At 42.9% G+C, this 24,559-nt stretch overlaps 1 protein-coding gene across 1 annotated transcript in view; it reads right to left on the bottom strand.

Moving 5' to 3' along the window:
* PTPN12 (protein tyrosine phosphatase non-receptor type 12) overlaps positions 1-24,108 on the bottom strand; it is a 78,185-nt gene extending 54,077 nt beyond the window's left edge. Inside the window, exon 1 of the mRNA XM_082784906.1 lies at positions 23,912-24,108. Coding sequence (XP_082641032.1) covers positions 23,912-24,010 — 99 coding nt within the window. The 5' untranslated portion in view covers positions 24,011-24,108. The remainder of the gene's footprint in view (positions 1-23,911) is intronic.
* Positions 24,109-24,559: the final 451 nt, after the last annotated feature.

Here is a 24,559-nt window from a genome sequence, read left to right as displayed (position 1 = left end):
GGGTACAGCGATGAATAACCCATCCACCTCCCATGGCTTCCTACGGAATTGGGCTTAGGCACACTAGGGGGACAACAGGAAAGGTTATTTCTTGTGGCTGTTATGCAAGATGCCATCTATATGTGCACTCCGTGGAGCATTACGGTGCCTTCTGAATCTCTGGGGGATTCAGCAACAACACAACAAGAGGTCAGCTGGGGGCGTACACAAATACCTTGAATCAAGACACAAACATCTTGCTGCCAGACATCCAAAACCAGGAGGAAGATTGCTCAGTCTTGTTGTAGCCCCAGTGATCTGAGCTGCTCAGTAAGAACTGGTTTCACTAATATTAAGCAGAGATTTACCAAAAATGCAAGGATGTAGACTGCAGTTTGACAGATCCCCTCATCTCAGTCAGCAAAAGCAAGGAGAAGCAAACCTGCAGCACCAACGCCGGCACAGCAGAGGGCTGCTGAAAAGCCTTGCCAGGAGCACGTCGCAGAGCAAGTGTGAGAAAGATGGGATGAACTTCCCACTCCGATGCCAGAGGGGGCATTTTGTTTGTTTTAAAGCCATGAACTGATTACAGGTCCAGGTAAAAATTCCACAGAAGCCTCCCTTTCTCTTCTTCATAGCTCCAGGAGAGGTGACCACGGTACAGCCTGCTATTGAGACAGAGCTAGCTCTCAAGTCCAACTTAAATTTTGATGGTCCTGGATGTGATGCTGACACTGTCAGCATAGTATCTGAGTTGAGTGAAGGCTCCTAAGGCATGTGCCCTTCACCAGAAATAGAGATCAAAGCAGAGGCTCATCCTTCCTCCCTTGTGAAGCATTTCAGCTTTGGTGGGAAAGTCAAAACCCGATAGCTATGATGTGACAGAGACGTATGCCGGAGTACCAGCATTACCAGGAAGGAGTCACAGAAGCGTAGAAGAAAGTGTCTAATGACAGCTTGAGGCTTTCTCCACTGAAAACACCCCAAAGGCAAGAGGTTTCACTCCAGCTTGATCGGGCAGCCAGAAGGAACTCAAGCAAGGCTTTTTCCCAAGCCCTAGGGCCACTCACCGCTGGCAGTGACTCCCCAGCTCCTTCATTTCAGCACTTCTACCCTAACCCACACCACATCCTTAAAGCACAAAACCCACGGTGACAGACATCCAACAGAGAAGCTATACAGCCAATACAGATCATGTACGGCTCAAACAAGAAGCATTAGGAACTGAACAGCTATCATCTAAACCTCTTCTGCTGAAGAATATTTAGCTTAACCATGTTATTGCTCCCTGAGAAATTTCACAACCTATTAGCACCAAAGTTTTCTTCCTGACACTCTTTACCATTCCCTTGCTGTTGATTTCACAGTATGTGGAATGAGGCATCAGATGCCACAAATGATATATCTTGCTTCTGGTTTCACTCAGTTGTCTGTTCTACTTCAGGAGTTAACACTTGAAAAGTTTTTCTCCCTCTTCCTTCATAAGGCCAAAGACTCTTCCTCTTTTCCCACGCCTTGGAACACATTTCCATGAGTTCAGTGATTGTTTTCAGTTCAATTCATATTAGGCAAAAGAAAAGCATCACAACTGAAACAGGAAACTGCGAGCTTTCACTCCAACAAAAGTAAACTAGGATTTCCTACCTGCTGGCCCCCAATACCAAAGCTGCCATAAATAAGGGCACATGAGAACAGCCATAAAGCTTTTATTAAACCTATACCTCTAGCAATACAACTAACAACACTTAATAAATACTTAGTCCAGCTTCATGATGTTCAGTCTCAAGCTGCATTATTGCTTTTACCACGCTGTTGAGCTGTATTACATCCTGTCCTTGCTTGCCCCCACAAGAAGTCTGCTACAGCCGCACGTCCTGCCATGCGCCTTCCAAAAAGGCAGTCGGGCTCTTTATCAGCTGTGCTTTGTCTGTTTTTCTGAAACAGAGGTACTGCCCCATAAGCCTTTCACTGAGAAAGGCTCTATGCTGAAAAGCTGGAGCCTTACACACGCTCTGGCCAAAAGCACAGCTGTTTGTGCTATTGAGAAGCACTGCAACCAGCATCTGGTTTGGGGTTAATTACCTCACTGAAATTACCTTTCTGAAACACCAGGGGAACTCAGAGGTGCTGCTCCTTTCTGTTAGGTGATGTCCTTTAGCATACAGCTGAATTGCTATGCGATGACATGAGCTCAGGGTGAAATACACTCATGTTAGACAGGCAATTCCAATAAAAATGTGCTGGTTTCATCTTCTGCCAGGTCTTTTTTTTTTTTCCCAGAAGCAGGCTTGACCCTTACATAGAAATACAGTGTCTGTAAAGACTCAGTAATTTAGAGCCCATAGCATTCAGCAGGCAAGATTAGGATGCTGTAATATAGTTTTGTTAGTTTATAATCGGCAAGCAGAACACTCACGGGGTTTTAAAGATTGCTCCCCCCTCAAAAACAAAACAAAAATGGGAAAAAGAATGTTTCCAGACAAACACAAACAAGAAAGCTTTTGACAGGCACCAAATCAGTACATCCGTGCAGGAACATGTACAATTACAGTTGAGTTGATGTAAATATGCAGTTGATATGAAAAATTAAAAAAAAAGAAAAAGGAGGGGGGAGAAGGTATCAAAGGAAAAACATGTTTACTATCTGGAGAAAACATGCTTAAAACTATTTTCACCCCTTCTTTGAGGCTGTGTCTGGACGCCAAGGAATGTGCTAGTTATAAAGAGGTCATTTATGATGGAGCTCAATAGAGTTTTAAGAGCCAGGAAGTGGCCTTATTAAAGATACAAACTTGTACTAAGACTTCTGTTGTAGGAACCCTAGCTAATAGCCATCACAATATTTATGGATAGGCACGCAATTTTGTATCCTAGTTGTTCATATTAGTAGCATCTCTCAAATTTTGGCTAACTAATATATCCCTGGGAGTTCAAAAGAATACACCTTTAACCAGATGATGCCAATTCTGGTTTCAAGACGAGATAGAACAGAGAATGCAATGGCCAACAAAATTCTCATACTTAGAGCACAAAGCCATAAAGCAACTACTCAGATGAAACCAAAGCAGCAATTGCTAGTACAGAAACAACAAACATAGACAATAAATTACTCACTAGAATAATTTTTACTATTTCTCTCCATCAAAGTTTTTATTTTAATGGTTGAACATTCAAGAGCTGGAAATATCACAGTTAAATGCTTCAATAATACAAACTCTGATTTAGACTGGTTTGCCAAATTAAAAAAAAAAAAGCTTAACCCCCTTAATCTGCACACACACCTTACTGTACACAATTCTCTTCTGTCAAAGTAACGTGGGTATACACGAAGCACCTTCTACCAGCTTAGAGCACTATCGCTCGTTCAGGAAATACTCGTCTCATTTGCTTTCATGAGCTGCTTCTAAAAGAGGAAGAGGCTATAGTTTTTTCCTCTAATATAAGGATTTCAGATATATTTTTGGCATGCCATCTATGTTTAAAGTTCCAGCGGTAACCTTAATCACGGGTATTCTCAGGTTTTATATTTACCCATGTAAACCCAGAAGTGAGTAGCAAAAGAAACACTTGCCTATTCTGCAGCCTCATATCAGGAACACCCAGAGGCTAGAACCTTACAGTGAAGTTACTAAAACCAATTGAAAATACTGCTTTAGTCTGGTAGTTTAACTGTTAGAAACCACAAATGTTCTGGAGGAAATTTTCAATTCAAAAGATGCGTACAAGCTTGCATCAAACTAAAGGGTCAAGCAACAAACATTTTCTATGTATCCTCTTAAAAATAACTCCCAACCTAAATCCCTGATACATCTAAAATGAAGTCTTTATATATATATATATACACAAACATACACACACACATATATATACGCATATATATATACATATTCTTGCCTTCTGTACATCAAAGCTGCAAGTCAAACTTGAAATTAATTTCCAGCCCTTTTGTAGGTTGCCTTTATTGCGTTTATAATTATCTCCGAAACCCTTCTATTCTGAAGACCAGAGAAATGTCTCCTTCATACCAACTCAACTATACACTCCATCACTGAAAGAATTCTCAAGTAGCCTCTCAGTGTTTGTACCCTGCAGGATACGTCTGTCACACACACAGTGTGCCAAATAGAGCCCTTCTACAGTGCCAAGTTTCAACAAATTAAAAGGTACTAAAGTCATCAAGTAAAGTGAGTCTGGTTCAGGCAAGTGCCTTGTCAATCAAGGCACTGATTTTTTTTTTTTTTTTCCAAATAAACCTCAATTGTTGCCGCTTTTAAAAGCTGCATATTTACAATTCAGGATGCAGAACTAGACTGTTTGTTTGGTAAACAATAGCCAAACCCTCGTTAGTTCTTATGTATTCTATTTGAAACACAAACAGCTTTATTCACCACCCCCAGGTTCTGGATGATAGATTTACTTCCAGGTATTTCAGAAATGCACAGGAATACCTTCAGATCTAACCTCAAGATGCTTATCTACAATCCTCATCTATGGAGTAAGTGACAAAGCAATAAGACTCCATTTCCTTTCTTGGGAAAGGAAGCTGTTCTAATCCGAGCCTCAAGTCAGGATTTGATACGGTGCCAATTCAAAAGAAGAGCATGTGAATTTTTACAAGAACTCAGGCAAGACCCAAGTCTCTTCAGTCTGCTTTTACTAAGAAATACATTGAAAGAAAAAAACCATTTGACTGGAAGGATTTATCCAGTGGGGCTTCTCGAAAAGACAGAAAAACACAAAAAATACCTTCTTGGGCATTTTCTTGGAATTTTCATTCATGACTTCTCACTAAAAGCAGATCATACTAACAGACTTTTGGATGACGAAGCCAGAAAGCCATCAATAAAGAGGAAGATGACAGAGTTACAAAAAGCGAGGAAGTAGACTTTTGGGACAATAGAAAGACTGAGCTTTAAAAAAATGCTAAAAAAGTGGCATACCAGAAGCTAACAATGAAGGTGACACATGTATACAATTAAATTAACTAAGTGGCAATTCCTAAGTGTTTACAGCAGTCACCCAAAGAAATAAAACAGGATATTTAGTGACAAACAGGCTACATTCACAAGTAGGTCCAGCATGCTGGAACGTTTCTAGAAACAAGACAATGTAAGTTTCCAATAGCCAAAAGGAGGCAGAAGCTATTTTCTTCTTCCATCTCAATTTCAATAACTGACTAGCTGAGGCTGTGATTCTTCTTTTTTGATGGACCATATGCTATTTTTCTTCAGAGTCCAAAATAAATAAATTTGGTTCAACTTCAAACTCCTGAAATCTTGCTTGCAGCAAAGAAACATGCAAATTTTAACTTATCTATTGCCTGCATTTCCTAATGCCCTTTAGCATGTAAGTATTAGTATTGTTTAAGTTTCATTTTCCTGGTATTTCATATAAAACATGACTTTTTTCCCCACATAGATGCTTTTGGTTGTCAGTGCCTGGTTTTACTTGAAGATATTTTTACTGTAACCAATGAATGCCAGCCTAGCAATTCATAAAATAATCTTAGCATCCTTCAGCATAAAAATCAATGCTTTCTCTTGATGAGGAAGCAATATTTTCTCTTTTAAACCCTGGCACCAAACATTTCAGTCTAACACCTTCATTCTATGCATTGTCAGCCTACGCTTTCTCTGACAACTCTTCCACCCATTGAACACGGATGGCCCAGGAGGTTTCATTTTTGATTTTAAGTGCCTTGAAACTAGTTTTTAACCTCTTTTAGAAAGTTACTGTATGGTCAGCAAACCCCCAGAAGGTGTATTACTGTAAATCCTTAAATCCTTTGAGATCAAACAGGGACCCGCAGCAGGCGTGTTAGCTGCTCACTCAGCCCACGTCAGCTGTCTGATAGCCAGCAGAAGGTACCACATGGAAGTACTAAACTATTAGGTTTAACAAAGAAAATAAACATCACATTTTGAGGACTGAGCAAAATATCCCCAACAAGCAACAAGTCTGACAACGTAACCCTTACATCTTAGAAGTTGTTACACAAAAACTGCTAGTTTTTTTTTCTTCTGTATTTTATTTTTCCTTCACAAAAACACCTAGAAACCTTAATAAAAGCACATTTTCGGCTTAGAAAGATGGGCTTAAGCAGCAGTTGGCTCGCACGGTGCCTGGGGAGCCCATCCACTAGGTGTCAGTGTCCTCTCGGCAGGGGAAGGCCTCAGGTGGCACCGAGAAGGCAGCCCACACTTCTTGGTTTTGGGGTCAAGTGTAAAGGAGGAAATCCTTCCAAAGCATCCCTATGGCCACCTGGACCACGACAGAAGCAGCAGTAAGAGTACACAGGACATAAATATAGCCCTCGTCCTCAGGTTTAGCCAGTAAGGTGAGAGGGTGAAGCTCAAGAGCTGTTTCTCAGACGATTCCTGAGGAGCTGTACAGCACAGCTGTCAATATGAAGGCACTCAAAATCGGCAATAAAGAAGCTGAAAGATAAAGAAACTTCTGCTTCTCAGTTCCCAAATTACCCACCCCCCAAAAAACAAACAAACAAACCACAAAACCAGAGTGCTTTTGTACAAAAAATAATACAAGAATAGGATCTACCTATACCAAACCGAAACAAGGCCTGAAGAGGCCAGAAGCAATAGGTTACGTGATCATAGCACAGTGTGAAATCCTCCGTGATAGGCATAAAGCCACCACACCCTGCGAGGCAGAGAGCAGAAGTCAAAGTTCAGGCCCACATGTGTGTGGTGGAGGAAGAAATGGGTGTTTCTATTCACATGCGCTAAAACTAGATATTCAGACCAAGTCTAAGTTTGGGTCTGGAAGGAGAACAGAGATATAAAAGGGACATGAAATTTCATGGACAGACTGCTCACTGGGAAGCTAATGCCAACCTACAAGCTACACAGGACTGCCAGGGCAGCGGGGAAGCAGCACTAACACCTCACAAAGGCAGAGACTCAACCAAGGTGTGGAAGCAAGGCAGGCCGAGCTGCTGTAATACAGACACTTACATACCTGGCACTGGGCAAGACCTATGCTATCAAGGAAGCAGGTACAAGAAACCTGGCAGGTCATGTGAAGGTGATAGGGAAGGCTATGAAGCTGAGAAAACAAATTTGAGAACCACAGCACATACTGAGTTGGAAGGGACTCAGTGGGTTGCAAGGTACAGGCTTCTCTTTTTGAGGGTATCACATCAGTTTCCCAGAGACATCTCTCACTCCATCCCACAGCAAGAAAACCCCTTTGTTATATAATAAAAATGGTACACTTGAGCAGGCACAGGACCTGGCTAGCTCCAGCAGAACCACCCCCAGTGGTATTTGGTATCCTTGCCAGACAGGAAAAAAAAAAAAGAAAAAAGTTTACCACAACTTTTCCCTTTAGAAATGGGAACTTCAAAAAAAAAAAAAAAAAAAAAGGAGGAAGTTGAATGAAAGGAAATTATACAGAGCTAAAAAAGTAAAGCATTTGCAAGCAGCACAGGGCCTGTCTCATGATCTGGGCAGTGCTACCTCCCACTGCCCCGGGAGCCCTCTCAGTGGCAGACTGACTGAACTGAGGATGCCTTCTTTTCTCTCTCTCTCTCAGTATTCACTAGCCAGAATAAAGTGTTAGGCTAGGAGCATGTTTGATATTTAATATTCTGATATTTAATATTCTGAAAGAAACCATATAATACCCTATGATTCAAAAATTCATCTATTCCTCTTCCTTCTCAGTGCAATACACATATTGCTGACTACGTGCAACAGATTTCTTTTTTAAAATCCCTTCCAGGCAGCATAATATAGTCTCCTTGATGCTGCTGCTTTGTCCCAAATACCACAGGTGTACTTATGACAGTTTCCATACCACTTTCACTGTCCATGTTCTGTAAGGCAGTTACTTTCAAGGGAGTGTTCCCTCTACCCAGCTCCTATTTGTCTGACCCATCTTGTACCATTTTGCCTCTTTGTTTGTATGCTGTCAACCCAAAGAAATCCCCAAACTGCCCTCAGTATGGAAATGATTTCAGGGTTTTCTTCCCTGGTGCACACACACACCACAGGAACGCTGTGCGAGCTGCTCTGTCTTTTTCAGAGCCAATTGCTTTGACAATTTAAATGAACAAGTGGCCCTTCAAAACAAAGGCAATACTGGAAACATCCTGACCAAACACCAACTCAGATAACACTTCCTAGAAGTCTTATTTACACCCTGCCTTCACCCACCCTGCCACCAGTGGTTGGTCAAAGGCAGCAGAGGCACGGCTGAGCAGCACAGTCACCCACTCACCTTTCTCCCCGGTTAATCACACTTATTGCAACGCCCAAAAGATTCTTATTTACACGCCACTAAACAAGCCAGAACTACAAATATTTATAACATTTTAAGATCCTTTCCAGGCAGCCCAAGATAACGTCATTCATATTATTCCTTTGTCCCAAACACCACAATTAGAGTTATTAATATTCAACTCATTTACTTTGTTCAAATAATAGGCCTATCACCTCAGCCTTCACAAAGCAAGAAGTAACTTTCACAAAGCAATACTTCCTTCTAAGCTGATTATTATGTAATTATATTACTAATTATTCCGTATTTAAATATTTAGATGCCATCAAAACCCTGTAAGTTACAAATGCGAATGGATTCATGACATTTGGTGGAACTCTTCAGTTTCCTATTTTAAGGTATTGCAAAATAGGATAAAACAGCAGAAGTAGATTCTCGGCCTTTACATTTTAAAGGCCAATCACAGAGGTAATCTAAAGGAAAGTAACCACTTCAGATACAATTCCTATGGCTGACTTCAGGTTTTAACAAAGTTGTATCGTCTGTGATTAGAGCAGTAAGTGCACAAACTGCATTCACCCACTTCTCTCCTTCCTATGTTAAGAGAGCTAAGAAATGGAATACAGGGGAGAAGAGTTTTTGATGATCTACATGATTATAAGATATGCACAGAGGTATGTCCTACTTTTACAGTTGTTTTTTTTTTGTTTGTTTTTAAAGTTTTGTATTAGCCATGTTGCTGCTTCAATTCAAGACTGTTCAGCTCATGGTACAATGAACCACTGGTAGGACACAGTTTTATACCCACAATCAGGCAAAGGTTTTAGCTGGACTCTTTTTACTATGTTTTTTACAGCTGCTATTTATACAATAATTTTAAGATTTTACATATCAGTCACTTACTAGTTGCCCCAGACACTTTTAACATTTTCCTCCTCAGCCTTTTATTTCACTTCTCTTTATTTTTTTCCCCTAAGACTTTAATCTCCTTTATTGCAATTCCTTCCCCATATCAGCCCAAATACTGCTTTTATTCTAACTTGCTACTGACGTTGGCTGCAGCCCACGCTGGCCCATCTAGGAACAGGAAAGTTGCTCAATACCAAATGCCTCCTTTCTCTGTTTATAGATACATTTCAAAAAAATTCTCAGAAAATACTACAGCTGTGGTCAAATTCACATTCTGACTCTGGAAAAACGGAAGCCAAAGACAGAATTAACAAGGTGACAGGGTGAGAAACTACGGCCGCCAACAAATCAGGAGAGACACCGGGCAGATTAGCATCACAAAGCTCACTGTCTGCAGAAACTGGAGTTCTGCCTTGTTTGATTGCAAATACTGGTGACAATTCCTGGCACAAACAGAACTGCTACCCTTTTGCTGCCTCTTTCAGCTCGGTGTATTGCTCAACATGCATTGCAGAACGAGCAGCAGGCTGCTAACCTGCTAACGCAAAGAAGCTGCAAATACCTTGTGGAGTTGACGCTGCATTTTAGCGAGCTGAAATAGGAAGGCATCTCCTGCCTTTGACTGTCTTCCTCCTAAAGCTTTTGCTCTTCACTGCTTTTTTTTCCTCCAACAACAAAGTTTTGATCTCCTGCAAGAACAACTGAAGTTTACAGCATCTTACAGAGCACTGAACTTACAGCTGTCAAAATCAGAGGACCAACACTTAATTACACTTTTAGCCAACGGAAAAGTTTGTGAAACCACCAGTCACGGCTCCTCAGGGTGACAAAATAAGTAGATGAAATAGAGCAAATGAGGAAAGTTGCATTACAAAGTTACTTCCTCAGAACAGATCTATCACAGCTGCGCTTGGGAAAGGCTAGACAAGAAAGAATGGAATCTAGAATTTCAGACTAAGATAGGAAAAAGTAAAAGCAAGCAAAGCATGGGTTTCTTTTTTGTTAAAAAAAAAATGGAAAGTGATGCTACATAGTACTGAATAACTTCTATGGAAGAGGTTGCATTGCTATTTATACTCATTAAATAACTACTTGACTTGCTTTTTGGTTTGAAAACAGGTAAATCTTCAGTCAGCAAAAAATAAAACCTCTAAAATCCTAACGAGGTTACTGCCTACTACAGTATTTCTGGCAAGGAAATGAGCTAGATAATGCGTGCAGTTTGGATTGGGGTGAAAAAATTGTTTCCAAATACCAGAACACCCCACACTTAGTAAAATGTTTTAAGTAAGTAGGACACAATTTTCTCAACCTTATTTTCCCTCGATGCAAGAGGCAGCATTCCAAACAAAAATCAATAGTTTTAAAATACCTCGATTTCATTTCAACAGCCAGTTAAGCATCTGCTGCAGCCTGACTTTAAAGAACAGCAGCATTTTTCTAAAGCTCTCGCCTCCTTAATCCTTGTGTGCTGCCTTCCCTTAAAGGCCACCTTCTTCTCATTCCCAGTTTCTAGCATCACGCATCAGTATTCCAGGGGGTAAGGAGAATGGCAATTAATGCTAATGAGCCCAGACAGGAATACACATTTGTCCTTAAGAGACAGTAAGTGCATGACAAGTAATATGATGAGACATGCAGCATTACTACCTCCTGGCTTTAAAATGCAAACTACAGGAAGGCTTACAGGGAGGCCAAAATGAATCCAGTCACAGCAGCAGTGATTTATCAGTGTCTCACCAGGACACAGCATGCCTTGTGGCGAGCAGCACCTCGTGTCTGAACGCCGATGCACACGCTGCTTGAGAGAAGGTTGCACCACGACCCCAGTGCTGACTGCACTGCTGTTCTCTATGTGTTGACTGCACCCTTGTAGCTGCCAGGATTTAACGTTTATTTCAAGATAGTCAAACGAGTTCTTTGGGAACCTTGGTGAAAACCAAGCTTGGACAATATGGTTCAATATTAGGGCTCCTCTTGGTGAGGAGACAGATCCATAAGCAGCTGACTGGTCCAATGCTAACACTAGAAAGTTAATCCTGGTGAAATGAACAGGCCATAACATGAAAACTGATAGGGAAGAGCATGCATGATGATTCTTACCAAGGCCATTTCCAATGCAAATAAAGAAAGCCCAACTGAGACAGAAAAAACAGACTTACATTCACAATAACTCTGGAGAAGCTATTTGATCCCTGAAGCTGCTTTTAACCAGTCTGGTTAAGCTTCGCTGTCCTGCTTCCCAGGCTTCTTGCCTCACTGTCCAGAGCTCACACACTAAGATTTTTACTTATTAAACACGTTGATCAGAGCTAAACAACATTTGCAAGCTAACTTTCTGTTGAAAAGGATAATAAAACCAACAAAATGCATGGCTAAGCTGTTCTGTACTGAGTTTAAAACCACCCTCAAACAGAGCAGCCAGCTGTACATGGGCCATTTAGTTCAGTAAAACAAACAGGACAAAAAAAAAAAAGACTCATTACCTTCCCTCTTATTATAACCCAACAACTGATCAAGCAATTAATGGCTTGCGCAGCTGAAAAGGGTACCAAACTACACTACAATTACTTGCCTTCAGTTCCTTAAATCCATAACCTGTATAAGCTAATGCTTGTTCTGAAGAATTTCCCGGCTAAAGGAAGACAAAGATGAGGATGGACAAAGACATTAAACTCATTCACACTGTCCTCCACTCTCTTCTTCCACTCACCCCACAATGGCATCAGTATTCCCAAAACAGTAACAACCGATGGCTTAAAAATGAGGCAACCATCCCGGCACTACAGTGGTAAGGAGAACGGGAGTGAAGTGGAAAAGGAAAGAGAAACCTTCAAAAGCAGAATGAAACCAAAATATCCAAGACAGCTCTGAGCTGAGATGTGCTGAATCAAATACGCACGCTGTAATTTGCGTATGATCTGACACACGTACTAAGCCCAGTGGAAAACGACGCACTTCGCAGGGGTGATCCAACTACTGGCTGACAGAAACGTACAATTCCCAAAGGGCATCTTGTTTATACAGTGCTCAGAAGCCAGATCCAACAACCTCAAGACAAATCAAGAGACAGCCGTAGAGGAAGGCAAAAGGAAGCCCACAAGCACCAACATTTCCACCATGCCGTGGAAGAAAATTTTTTGCAGGAGATGCCCTTCAGCAGACACACTTCGCATAAGCTAAGTTCCCCAACAAACTGTTTCTTCTGGAGGCATTCTCAAGCCCCGTTTATAAGCTACATTATTTTTATATACTTTCCACTCCATGTGACACCGACATGCCCACTACGCTGACCTAACACAGGAAGCACAGAAAATCGCAAGCTCTATCCAAACGAATCTTCACTTCAAGCACGTCGAGCTGGTGGGCTACATTTCTCTCAACAGAGCATTTCATGTTTTCAGTTGTTGCCAGTCAACAATAAATTCCGCCAGCACACTAGCAGGAATCTGGTATGTTAACAGAAAAAGGAAAAAATAATCATACGAATCTTGTAAGTAAATATTGACTCTTCTGTGACTCTCACTTCTCTTGGAAGAGTTTGCAAGGAACAGCAGCTGGAAAATCTACACGAGTACGACACAAGGAACTCATGACTTCAGGTTTTATAGTGCCATTACTACAGCCCCATCACACCTAAAGGACACAGCACTGAAATGCAAGGACAGAAGGAACTCACTGTTGTATTCATTTACTGGAACTAATTCCGGTGACCCCCTGACGAGCCCTATGAGACCCTTTCACCTGACCAAAACCACGATTGCATTTAATTCAAGGTACTGTCTCTCTCAAAATAAGTCAGTTCACTACTTAATTATATCCCTGACTGAGTTCTCTTTTTACTTTGCTACTGCTTTTCTCAACCTAAATGCATCCTGGCCTGATGCACATTTAATACATTTGGAAGTTATCTTCATCTGTACGAGCTAGAAGTACAACAAGGTAATAATCACTGAGGTTTTAGACACGCACGCAATTTTTTCACGGGATGATCATTCTGCCTTGCTTTAGCAGCCATGGAGCATTTTTTCTACGAATACAGGAAGGGAAGCCTATTATGTATGCTATACGGCTGTACAAACAGGATGCTGCCTTCGTTTTCACACAATCACCAACTTAAACAGCGTGATGCTTTTTTAAATGCTCGAAGGATGCGTTGCTATAGCTCTGCACCCAAAATGCTGTCATGTGTACTAATGTATAAACGGGTAACCTGAGCTCTCCTTCAGGATCTTCTGTATTAGAATTAGACACAGAATTAGCCAGCATTTTAACGGTAAATATTTCCCCTTAGGAAATGGCAGTTTGTAAATGGATTTATTGCAACAGCCTGTTGACATTAGGATATGAACCTTTATTTAAGTTTCACTGGTCCCTCAGTTGAAATCATTCACTTACAAGCTGCAGATTCATGTAATTTGTAAAAACACAGCTAGGCTTCTTCCCTCTGCCATGGTTTCATGTATTCAGGTTTCTACCTTTTTTTTTTTTTTCCAGAACAACAGAAATAGTCAGTTGAAGTCCTAAACAACTTGCAGGCAGCATTTTCACTATAATTAAAAAAAGAATTGAAAGGTCAAATTTCATCATGTTCATTAAAATATTAAGAAAATATCTGGCACCAGTTTAAAGCACATCCGGTGCAATGTTTCTACAGAATATTACAACAATTTCATGGTAATTCCCACAACAATTCTATGGAACAGCCTTTGAAAAACTTCCACTTACAGAGGAAAATATAAAAAGGCTGTGATTATTGTTTTGTGAGTGACTGCAAGGTGGAGTGTCCAGCAGAACAACAACTTAAGGCAGAACATTCAGCTTGAAGAACTGACTTGTGCCCAGAGCTTTGGTGTATTTTATGGCAAAAAGCTGTTAAAGAAAGCAGAATAGGTCACACGCCCCCCTTCTGGGCCTACTCTGCTAAGAGTGGAAAGAACAGAAAAATAAAGCTTTTTATAAAAATAAAGCATTTCTTTACTACAACTCAATTGCAGTGAGAGGCTCGAGTACTTTACCTGCCTAAAATCATTGTCATTTTTCTCCATTCACATTCACACGCAGCTATATTTATACTACCTCACAGGAAACAAGTTAGTGTTCGTTTTACTTGTTTGTTTGGTCATAATAAAAACGCATCTTTGGGTAGCCACCTATGCTGCTAAAAATGGAAGTCTCAAAAAAAAAAAAAAAAAAAAAAAAAAACCTGTGAAAGAAAAGATACTTACAGCGATCTGGGGAGACTCGCAATATCTACGAGATTATTTCCTTCCTTTAACAGTTTGTGCAACAGGGCTGCTGCCCGAGAGGCAATTTATTCTAAATTTGTTTCTGCAGGAATTCCCAGTTCTTGAAGCAGTTAAACTAACCTACATATACCCTTCCCTCTAGAACAGGGCTTCATTTTCCAGTTTTATTTTGAGCTAAATTGTTCCCTTGAGTGCTCCTACAGGACACCTGTATTCATTTCAATTAACAATTACCTGCTTGCTCAAATTATCAGAATATGTAAGAGGCAGTAACTAATAACGAAAGCAGAGCTTTGCCTTGCAATCCTGTTTTTTATATAAGAGGGCAAAGATTGAAGTACAAAATAAACAAAGATTTAAGACTGCCTTTCCACGTGTAGAAAATCAGTAAAAAAAAAAAAAAAAAGAAAAAAGAAGAAGTACATTGCAAAAACACAAAACCCAATGCATTTACCACCAAGTCACCACCTTATGAATCCAAGGTGGCCATGATCTAAGTGCAGTGCCCTATTCATATCACTTGTGCTGTTTGTTGAGCTTTTTATGGCAATTATTCAGTTCTGTGCAAAGACTGAACAAATACTGGGCAACAAACCTAATAAAAGCTGTGCAAGGAGGAAGCTACACGCAGGCACCACGCATGTTACCAGGACACCGAGTGCCTTGGGGGAAAAAGGCACTGCTCCACCACAGGGTTATGCATTAGAGAGTCAAATACAGTCAAATGAGAAGTGAACCACTTAGGAGCAGAGTGGAACAAAGTGCTTTTAGAAGCTGTGGGGAACACCACTTGTGCTTCTCAAGAGCTGTGCAGCTCCCACAGCAGGAGGCATTTCAGCATGATGCATTATGTACGTGGCAAGTCCCTTGAACGCTCACAGAAAGGACACCCACATAACATCATCTGAACTGGGAACCAGTCGTTCACAGACAGCTGTGTCCTCCAAGTACCACCAGAGGAAGTATCAGATAAAACTAACGCTGTACTAACAGAAGGGAAAGCCAACATCTATCCGGGAAACCAAACAATGGAACAGAAGTTAAAAATTCTGGACAAAGCACCCCTGAAACTCTCGAAGGTGGTGAGTAGCTTGGAGGCATGCCTACTGGTCTCTGAAGTCCAGCCAAACCTTCATGGACTGGAGTCTTGTCTCCACAGCTGCAGACATCCAGCTCAGCACAGAAATGGAGTTCTCATCCCCAGTATTGACCTGACAGCAGATATATACAGTACAGCTCTGCTACCAAAGCTACCAGCCCATTCCCAACAAAAGCATGAAGACCAGACCATGCCAATCACGTGCCATGGTCTTTAGAGCCTCCCATTGAGATTCCTTTGTTAGCTTTGTCTTGAATAAGAAGTCTTGGCCCCTCGTTTCCATTGTAGCCCTGCCGCACAGCTGAGAGATGGTCATCTGCCTTTCCAGAACCAAAATAAGAACTGCTCTTAATCTCACTGATCCATGCAGAGGCTGCGTTTCCTGCGATCACAAAGGGTACAAGACATCTGTGTGTTTTTAGATAAAAACAAAAAGCAGATGTCATCCACATGTGCCAATAAGAATGACAAGACAAGACAGATCCACTAGACAAATGCAACAAGATGCAAAATTGTTCAAGACGACACCACCAAAACACTGACCTTAGAAAAATAAACACCGCCAGCTAGAACTTAAAAGACTACTTAAGAAGGAAGTTAATGTAAGACCAGTTTGTTTAAAATTTGCAAGTTCAGTATTTTAACGAAGTAAGAGATTAAAGTCGTGCATATGTTCTTTAAAGCAATATGGCTTTAACTAAGTTAATTACCCCATAGGAGACTGACGCTTTCCAGCCCATTAGTTTAGACACAAAACTAGTAGCACGACACACTTAAACGTTACTGAGATACATTAGTTTCAAGAATCAAGGCTTGCTCTCCAACATATGCAAAGCTAAGGCTATAACTCTTCCTCCAAATAGAAAGGAACCCAAATTACATGGAGAAGCTTATGACCACTGAACTGTGTTGGATGTCTCTGCCAGTGAACTAAAAACTGAACACGACAAACAATTCATACAGCACTTACTAATTTCAGTCCCCTGATTTAGTTGCCCATGGCACATTAATAAATCCGGCCAATTCAATTGTTTTACTACATTAAGGGAGCTCAGAAGTAAAATAAATAACACAATTAACTGTCAGAAGTATCGCGGCAGAACTTCCTTCCAAACTGCTGATGCTTCCTTCTAGCAATCCAAATGAATGAAACTTATCTTTAGTTGCTTTTGTTCCTTTGTTCTCATGGACCTCTCAGTTCATGAGACAACATCATTCATAGCTTCAGTCCTCTTATAATAGCTACTTATTTTTCCTTCTTGAAGTCACTGGCTACATCAGCTTGCTACTTTTTACAGCTGCTAATTCTAAGCCTTTCTTTCAAAAGGTACTTCCATTAAAGCCAGGATGGCTGTAAGCTTTCCCACAAAGTGGTTACCACCAACAAAATTACCTTTTAAAGGAATTAAAATCTCAGTCTGTAGCAAGATAGCAGGAAAAATCAGGTCAAACAAACTAGGTCATCCACTTATACCTCTATTTATCCAGTACCTTTGGGGAATTTTTCTACCTTCTCTTTTTAGAATGAACGAAATTCTTACACAGCTAAAGTGGATGGCAAGAGAGTAGCTAGCAGAGGCCCTCTGAGATAAAAGCTGTAACTTTCCAATGCAAATCTCACAGCGCCTCAATCATCCTGACATGCTCTTGAAAGATACTATGAAACAGTGGTTCCCAGCCTAGAAGGATGGTCCTAAACTCTGATGGGCTTCACCACGCTTTTCTCCTCCTAATCTTTTGCTTAACTCGCTGTTGTGCTCTCAGCCTTCCTAGTCAGGCTTCTAGCTTCATTCTTGTACTGTCCTGGTGGCGCTGGGTCAGAACATGGCATCACTCCGGGGAGGTGCAGGAGGATTTAAGACAGATCCACCAAAGCAGCCGCACCCAGTGACTCCTACTTCTGGATCAAGAACTCCACAGCGGGATCAGAGCGTCCTCCTTCACGGATGCATTCTGACCAGATCTCTCTGAAACAAATTAATGAGTTAAGTTTCTACTGGTAAGTTTTATTGTCTGATGAAGCAGGAAAACAAGGAGCTCAGCCCCTTTCCAACTTTCATTTGCTACTTAATAGAAATGGAAATGCATATTCATGCCTTGCTTACAGCAAATATACACAGCTGAGTTATCCCAGATGGCATGGACATGACCATAGCAGTGGTGGAGTGCCACCAGCCCAGGGAAAACACCAGGATACAAGTGCTGTACTTCCTAGCAGCACAAAGAGCTTCTCCTCTACCCATTAACTTATGCTCTGCTCAATTCCACACCTGACCTTTAACACTGATGCCTCTCTCTAAGTAAAGAGGATTTTTAAGAAACCAAGAAAATCATCATCTGGGCTCTGACTTCAGTTCTAAGACTGTGTACTCAAGGCACCACCACAGTTTTGTCTTCCCCCAGCACTAACAAACGCGTTACTATTCTCCCTGTGCTGAAGTGCCCTACATACTGAACATATTACAGCACTACTGGAGCAGTGCAAGTCCCTTTAGCACAAAATCCATCAATCTTACATACTGACAAGCAAGAAAATCAAACGCTTTTCTGTTTATGACAAATTAAGGCCTTTAAGATGAATTTGAAAAGCTTTGGCCCTAACTATTAAAAACTTCCTATGGGCAAATGTATGCACATGAGATAAGCAGGTATTCAGATTAACCTCTCCTGGGCTGCAGAGCCGGTGAGTTACGTTTGGCAGTAACACTACACAGCAGAAACACCCCACACATATCAGTTTTAACGTTAGTTATGTACACCTCAAAACAAGAAACTGTTTCTGTGTAATATAAATTGTTTCTGCAGAAATTATATAGATATAAGCACAATAATGTGTATATATACACATGTATCTGCATGTATGTAGAGCTCCAGACCCATGGAGCCTAGCATAGATGAACTGTGGTCACCTGAGACATGTACCTACAGATTTCTCTCTCTGCATCTATCTACATATAGCTATATATATGTGTTTGTACATATATGCATGTATATATACACACACCAAAGTTATGGTAGGACTGCAATCTTAATAAAAGCTAAGTATTTGACGCACCATTTAAATTATTTAGGATGTGTGCTGTATGCCACAAGGTGCAAGGTCAAGATTATCACTTGCTCCTCCTGAATAATATAATAATACCCCAAATCAGTACACAAACCTTTGATACATAAGACCAGGAGACTTGCATGCTGCTGTCTTCAGAGGCTGAGCAAACAGAGCTTGTTACCATGCGAGTTATTTGACAAAACCCAGAGCGTTGCCCAACCACGTTGTTTTAGTTTCATCTGCCTGAAAGAACAACGGCAACTTTAGGCCAAGTTTGCAAGTTCTTACACCCCAGGGTGATGACAGGAGTTCTGTGGTTGTATTCAGCCACCCCTAGGAAAATTCAGAGTGGCATCTTGGAAACAGCAGCAGCAGCACTCATTTCCTCAGGAGATGACAAAAAAAAAAAAAGTTTAAATATATTGATGTTCATAGAAAGTTGCATTTTGTGCAACACTTCAAGAACAGCATTTCACCAAATTCCAGAAGCTTCTTAAGTTAAGGGTTACTGAAAATATTATTCAGTCGTATTGCTCCAGCCAGAAGTAGCCTACATAAATGGAGCTTTATGGCCGGCCTGTATGACTTAGCATTGCTCACAATGAAGTAATTTTTCCCCCCACACCCCCGACCAAACCAACGGCAGTCAATGAAACGCAGCTAGCAGGAATACACTTCAAAAACACATTAACGCTCAAAGTAATGCCTAATATGGAAGACGAACAAGACCAGAGACAACTTCGACTCTGAAATTTTAAGGCTGCAAACCCTTCAAAGGGCTGCCCCAGCTGCCTGTGACCCATTGCACAGCTGTAAAAGCAGAGCTCCTCGCAACGTGCCGCTGCACCGCATGCTCACCGTCCTTCTCCCCAAGGCCATCAACCCTGGGAGCATGCTCGCAGGAAGACAAGTGCTCAGAACTGGTGACGGTTGCTCAAAATCCCCCCAGGTTACGTGAATTTCCCCCAGAACTTGTTTTTACACCAATCACTTTTTAAATCTTAAATATATATATATATATATATATATATATATAACAATTAACCTGTTTGTGAAAGTCTAGCTGACTCTACCTGAGTGTTTTTCCTACTTTAGCCTTAGCAGATAGAAATTATTTCTCTTCAAAAGGCACCGTGTGTTTTATGATGCAGAGGATGAAGCCTAAGCAGAGAATTCATGTTTCAGATTATGTTACAAGCAAGAGACTCATTCAGTAAGTAAATACTAGAAAACAACACAAAAAATACATGTATAGACATTGATTTTTTTTTATTATTATTTTTTAAGAGAAGTAATTGGTAATGTAATTCTGGAGGCATAGCAGTCTTACCCTTCTCTGCTAATTTTCCTGATTATATACTTGCTCTATAAAATTGAAAAGTACATTCACAGATACACCTGAGATACATCAGTGGTATTTAAATTGAGAAAGTTTACACAAATGCACATTAATATACAGACAAGCTTTTAAGAAGGTTGTCTAAGTGCTATGGTTGCAATTGAATGTATTATTTGTGATCTCTTTAATGCTGTATTAGACAGTACAGGAATTAGAACAAAATCCATGGTGTGTTTATCATTATTACATGGACTTTTACTACATATCTCAGTCACCTTGATTGGTAATTTAGAGCAGCCTAGATTGTTATTTCATTTTTAGTAGTCTCATCTCAGGTATTTTAGACGTGATCCTTGGAAGTAAAGCACATCCCACCTCCCCTTTTTTCACCAAAAAAAAAAAAAAAAAAAAAAAGAGGCAGAAGTATTTAAAAATAAAAACTTAAAAAATTAATAAATAAAACAACCAAGAGATTAAGAGTGGCATCTATCATAAAGTCTACCTTTCATCCACTTCAAATGAATGGCCCATTCAAAATCCCTTTCATACTGTAGAACACAGCGCAAGTTCTTCAATATCTCAAAACCTATGAGTTAGCTTAGATGGATTAAACAGAAGACAGCCAGGGGTCTCCTACAGAATACCCAAAAGAGAAGCCAGAAACACCTTCAGCCATTCTCTGTGCTCCATTAAAACTGATTAGCCAGGGGTATAACTCCAAATATTAGGTCAAACTGTCATACTCTGCAAAACATTTGAAAAAAATGATTTTTTTTTTTTTAACAAAATGCTTTTCACCATTCATATTTCAGTTGTCCTGTAAAGATATCAATCTACCTCAGAGAACTGATAGCAATGACAGTAGCAGAACACTGTTGCTGGATTACTGCATAAATGTGTTAGCTGTGAACACATTAAATGTAAACCAGCAACAGTATTTATAGAAGTCTACCTAAAATCTGGAAGCTAGAACTGTTTGCTCCACATGGACCTTGGAATTGCAATCCTGGTTTGAGATGAGTCCTGTTCATTAGAGGAATTCAGAATCCAGACCAGACTGCTTGTGAACACACAACAATACAATGCACGACACAACACAAGGAAGCAATCTGTACTCCACCTTGCCCTAATACCGGTGTCAGCTTTGATGTACTTTAACCATACATTGGCCAGACCCAACCTGCATTATTTGAGGAAATGCCCACTTGCCCCTAGAGCCACAGAGCAGAGCTCATTGGCAAGACCCACTGGCAAATGAGCGATATGCTGCTGCCAAACGACACACTTCATTTCCACCTCATTGTGTGCACCCATAATGCTCAAGTGATCTACTAATAAAGTCCTGCTTACTTTTCAGTGCAAACTAATTAAAATTAAATACATTTGACTGCCAGTAAAAGGCTCGTTATTGGTGCCTACGCTGTGTAATTTATCTTGCAAGAGGGAAAATAAATAATTAAGTCACCTCTCCACCTTCCGAGTGGAACATGTCTTCAGGGATGTCAACGGCACTATGAAGTAGCAGTCAGATTTATCTGTGCTATGGCCTTTCAGTAACATTCAGCCAGGCTAACCAGAAGCCTTCAGTCACCCACAGCCTACCCGCACACAGCTGTAGCTCTCCTACCACCTCTTCCAGAGCTCCATGGCACCTGTCTGTCAAGCACCTTTAGTTCATTCACTCGGTCCCAAATATAATTCTCTAAGTCAGCTACTCAACGCAGTCAAAGGCGATAAAGACATGAAAATAAAGAACTGTTTTCAATTGCATTCACTCAGTATTCCTCTCCTATTTTTAGATTCCATTTTGACTTGGAAATGAAGCGATGAGTAACAGCAATTCCTTTTCTACACACTTGCCGTTGCGGTGCAGCGACAATACATCCTGCACTTAAATGAGAACATAATTCCTCCCCAGAAAATCACTACTGGAACCTACAGAAAAGATAATACAGAAGCTTTTTACCCCCTTCATCTCCCCTCCTCTCTCCAATCATTATAATGAGTATCTAAGCATTGGTCTGTAAAAAAAGAACAAAACAAAAACCAACAAACACAACAGCAAATGACATGCCCTCAGTGAAAAATAATTGGTAATTACGATTCTCATTGCTACACTAATCTGTATCTGCTTTGGTACGTGCAGGTGAATACTGAGACTGACGGGAACACTTCTGTCAGCGAGCAGCATCCCGGTTTCCTGGTTTCCGTATCACTTCCTATGCAGAAGCAGCATGCCGGTTGGAAACAGAAAGCGTTAAGAGCACAAAAGAAATCTTGAACGTGATCCTTTCCAAAGCATTTAACACTTCTGCAGGCAGTACACCTTTTCCCTGAAACGCCTCGCTAGTTGGTCTCCGTGACCCTATTTTCCCATTTTTAGCAGCATTCTTTCCTTACTGCTCTGAGAGCAAAGGGAAAGCTCAGGGCTCCACATCCGAAAGCTACACAAACAATGCGCTGTCAGGAACAGAACAGAAACCAAACTGACTTTTCCATACAGAGCGGGGACTATTTAGGAGAAAGGATGGCAAAACTATTGTTTAGGCTTTGTTACAGTCCAACTGCATGCGTTAGGCTGCTTATCAGACCTGAAATGGTAGCAGCTGATTACTGGATCTAATTCATACAGCATTTAACAGAGGAGATATTAGAAGCCCTGCATTTTCTAGGCCACCCTTTCTGGTCCACTTGAACCAGACTCCCCAGTACTAGATGTCAGCGTGCGTTTAATAGCAATTATATCACGAAACCCATCCCTTAACCTCCCCGTTACCCAGGGATGCTGCTGCCCCAGAGCTGTGCCCCAACTCGGGGGCAGCCCCTCGGCTCCCCCCATTCCCCCTGCCTTTCCCACAGGCCGGCTGCTTGCCCTGAGCTTGCCCTGGGCTTGCCCCAGCCCCTGGCAGCTCGGTGGCCCGGGGCTGCCCTTCCCCGGCCCCGTTTCCTCCCGCAGCCCTCTCCCAGCCCTTGCGCAACATCCGCAGCCCCGATGCGACATTTCCATCCCGTTTTTTTTTTTTTTTTTTTTTTTTTTTGTTCTTCCCGGACCATTAGGGAAGGCTGACAGCTCCGAAGGCTGGCAGAGGGGTTTGATCCCAAACAGCGCCAGAGGATAACAATAATAGTAATAATAAGGCGAACCGGGGGGGGGGGGGGGGGGGGGGGGATGCTCGCTTTTCCCTCTCCTTCGGGTCCAGCCGGGTTTTTCTGTGCTTTTTAGGGACTTCGCCGGGGCTGCTCGATCCCAATCATTGTGCGATTCAGGAGGCAGATGGCCTCCAGCGGGTTCGCAGCCCGATCAAAAAGGGGGAAACGGAGCCGGCATAAGGGAGAAATCCTCTGCTGAACGCCCCCCTTCTCCCCAGCACACCGCCGCGCTGGGCAGGGGCTGGCGGGGAGCTGGGCTGGGCTGGGAGGAAGAAAGGCCGAGGGATGCAGGCAGGGCTGCCATGGGGGATGGGGAGCTGGTGGGAAGGGAAGGGAAAGGGAATATCCCTCCCAGGGAGGCTCAGGGCATTTAACCCGTCTCCTGGCAGGGAGCAGGGGTGCTCACCGGGCAGATGAAGGGGTAGGCATGGCCGGCAAGGAGAGGGGCTCCCCCTCAGCCCCTCCCCAGCCTCCTCTGCCCCCTTCATCTGCTGGGGGGGCTCCTGGTCAATTGGGTTTAATTCTGCCTCTCAGCGTGAGCAACCCCTCGGGAGGGGTTTGAGCAGGGAATGGGGGCTCATCACTCCCAGGGGGGCGGTTATAGGGATACACCCCGGTTACGGGGCCAACCCCGGTTATAGGGTTATCCCCCGGTTATGGAGCCAGCCCCATTTACAGGGATAACCCCGTTATGGGCCCATACCCCTGTTATCAGGGTACCCCCCGGTTATGGGGCTAGCCCCCCGGTTCTGGGGGTGTCCCCCCCGGTTCAGGGGTACCCCCAACCAACCCCTACGAGTGTGGGGGACCACGGGGGGCCCCTGCCCAGCTCGGGGGCCACCCGACGGCACCTCACGGTGCTCCCCCCCCTCAGAGACCCCCCCTCGGCCCCTCACCATGAAGTCGGAGGCGAAGTTGTCTTCCCCATTGTGGTCCGTGTCCTTCATGGACTGCACCCGCCGGATGAATCTCCTCAGGATCTCCTCCTGGCTCATCCTGCCCCGCCGGGCGGGAGCCCCCCCAGCCCCGGCCGTTCGCTCGCTCGTTCGTTCGCTCGTTCTCCGCCTCGAGCCCCCTTCCGCCGCCCTCCCTCGCCTCTCCTCGCCCTGCCGGCCCGGCTCCCGGCTCCCCACCCCGCTCAGAGCTGCCCGGCCGCCCCCTCCATCTCCCCTCCCTCCGCCCGACCCTCCCCGGGCGCCGCCGCCACAGGGACACGACGAAATCCCCTCCTCCTCCTGCCCCCCCCACCCTCCCTACGCAGGCGCGGCACCCGCCGCCCCGGCCTGAGGAAGAGGCCCGCCCCCTCTTCTCTCCCATTGGCTATTCCCCCACGGTTCCCTCATCCTATTGGCCGTCCGTCACGCTCATCAGCGCCTAGCCCGGCCTCGGGGGAGAACTCCGTTCCGCTCTTCGCCTCGCCCAGCCGCGCCGGCCCCTCCCGTTTCCCACGGATGGGACCTTCCGCCGGGCGCCGAGCGGAGCTGTGGACGGGACCACTTGGAAGGCGGAGGGGGAGGGAGCGAGCCCGAGCGGAGCGCGGCGCC

The sequence above is a fragment of the Aythya marila genome (genome assembly GCF_965140915.1).
Source record: "Aythya marila genome assembly, chromosome: 1".
NCBI classification, from domain to species: domain Eukaryota; kingdom Metazoa; phylum Chordata; class Aves; order Anseriformes; family Anatidae; genus Aythya; species Aythya marila.
This window is presented reverse-complemented; position numbering and strand designations above follow the sequence as displayed.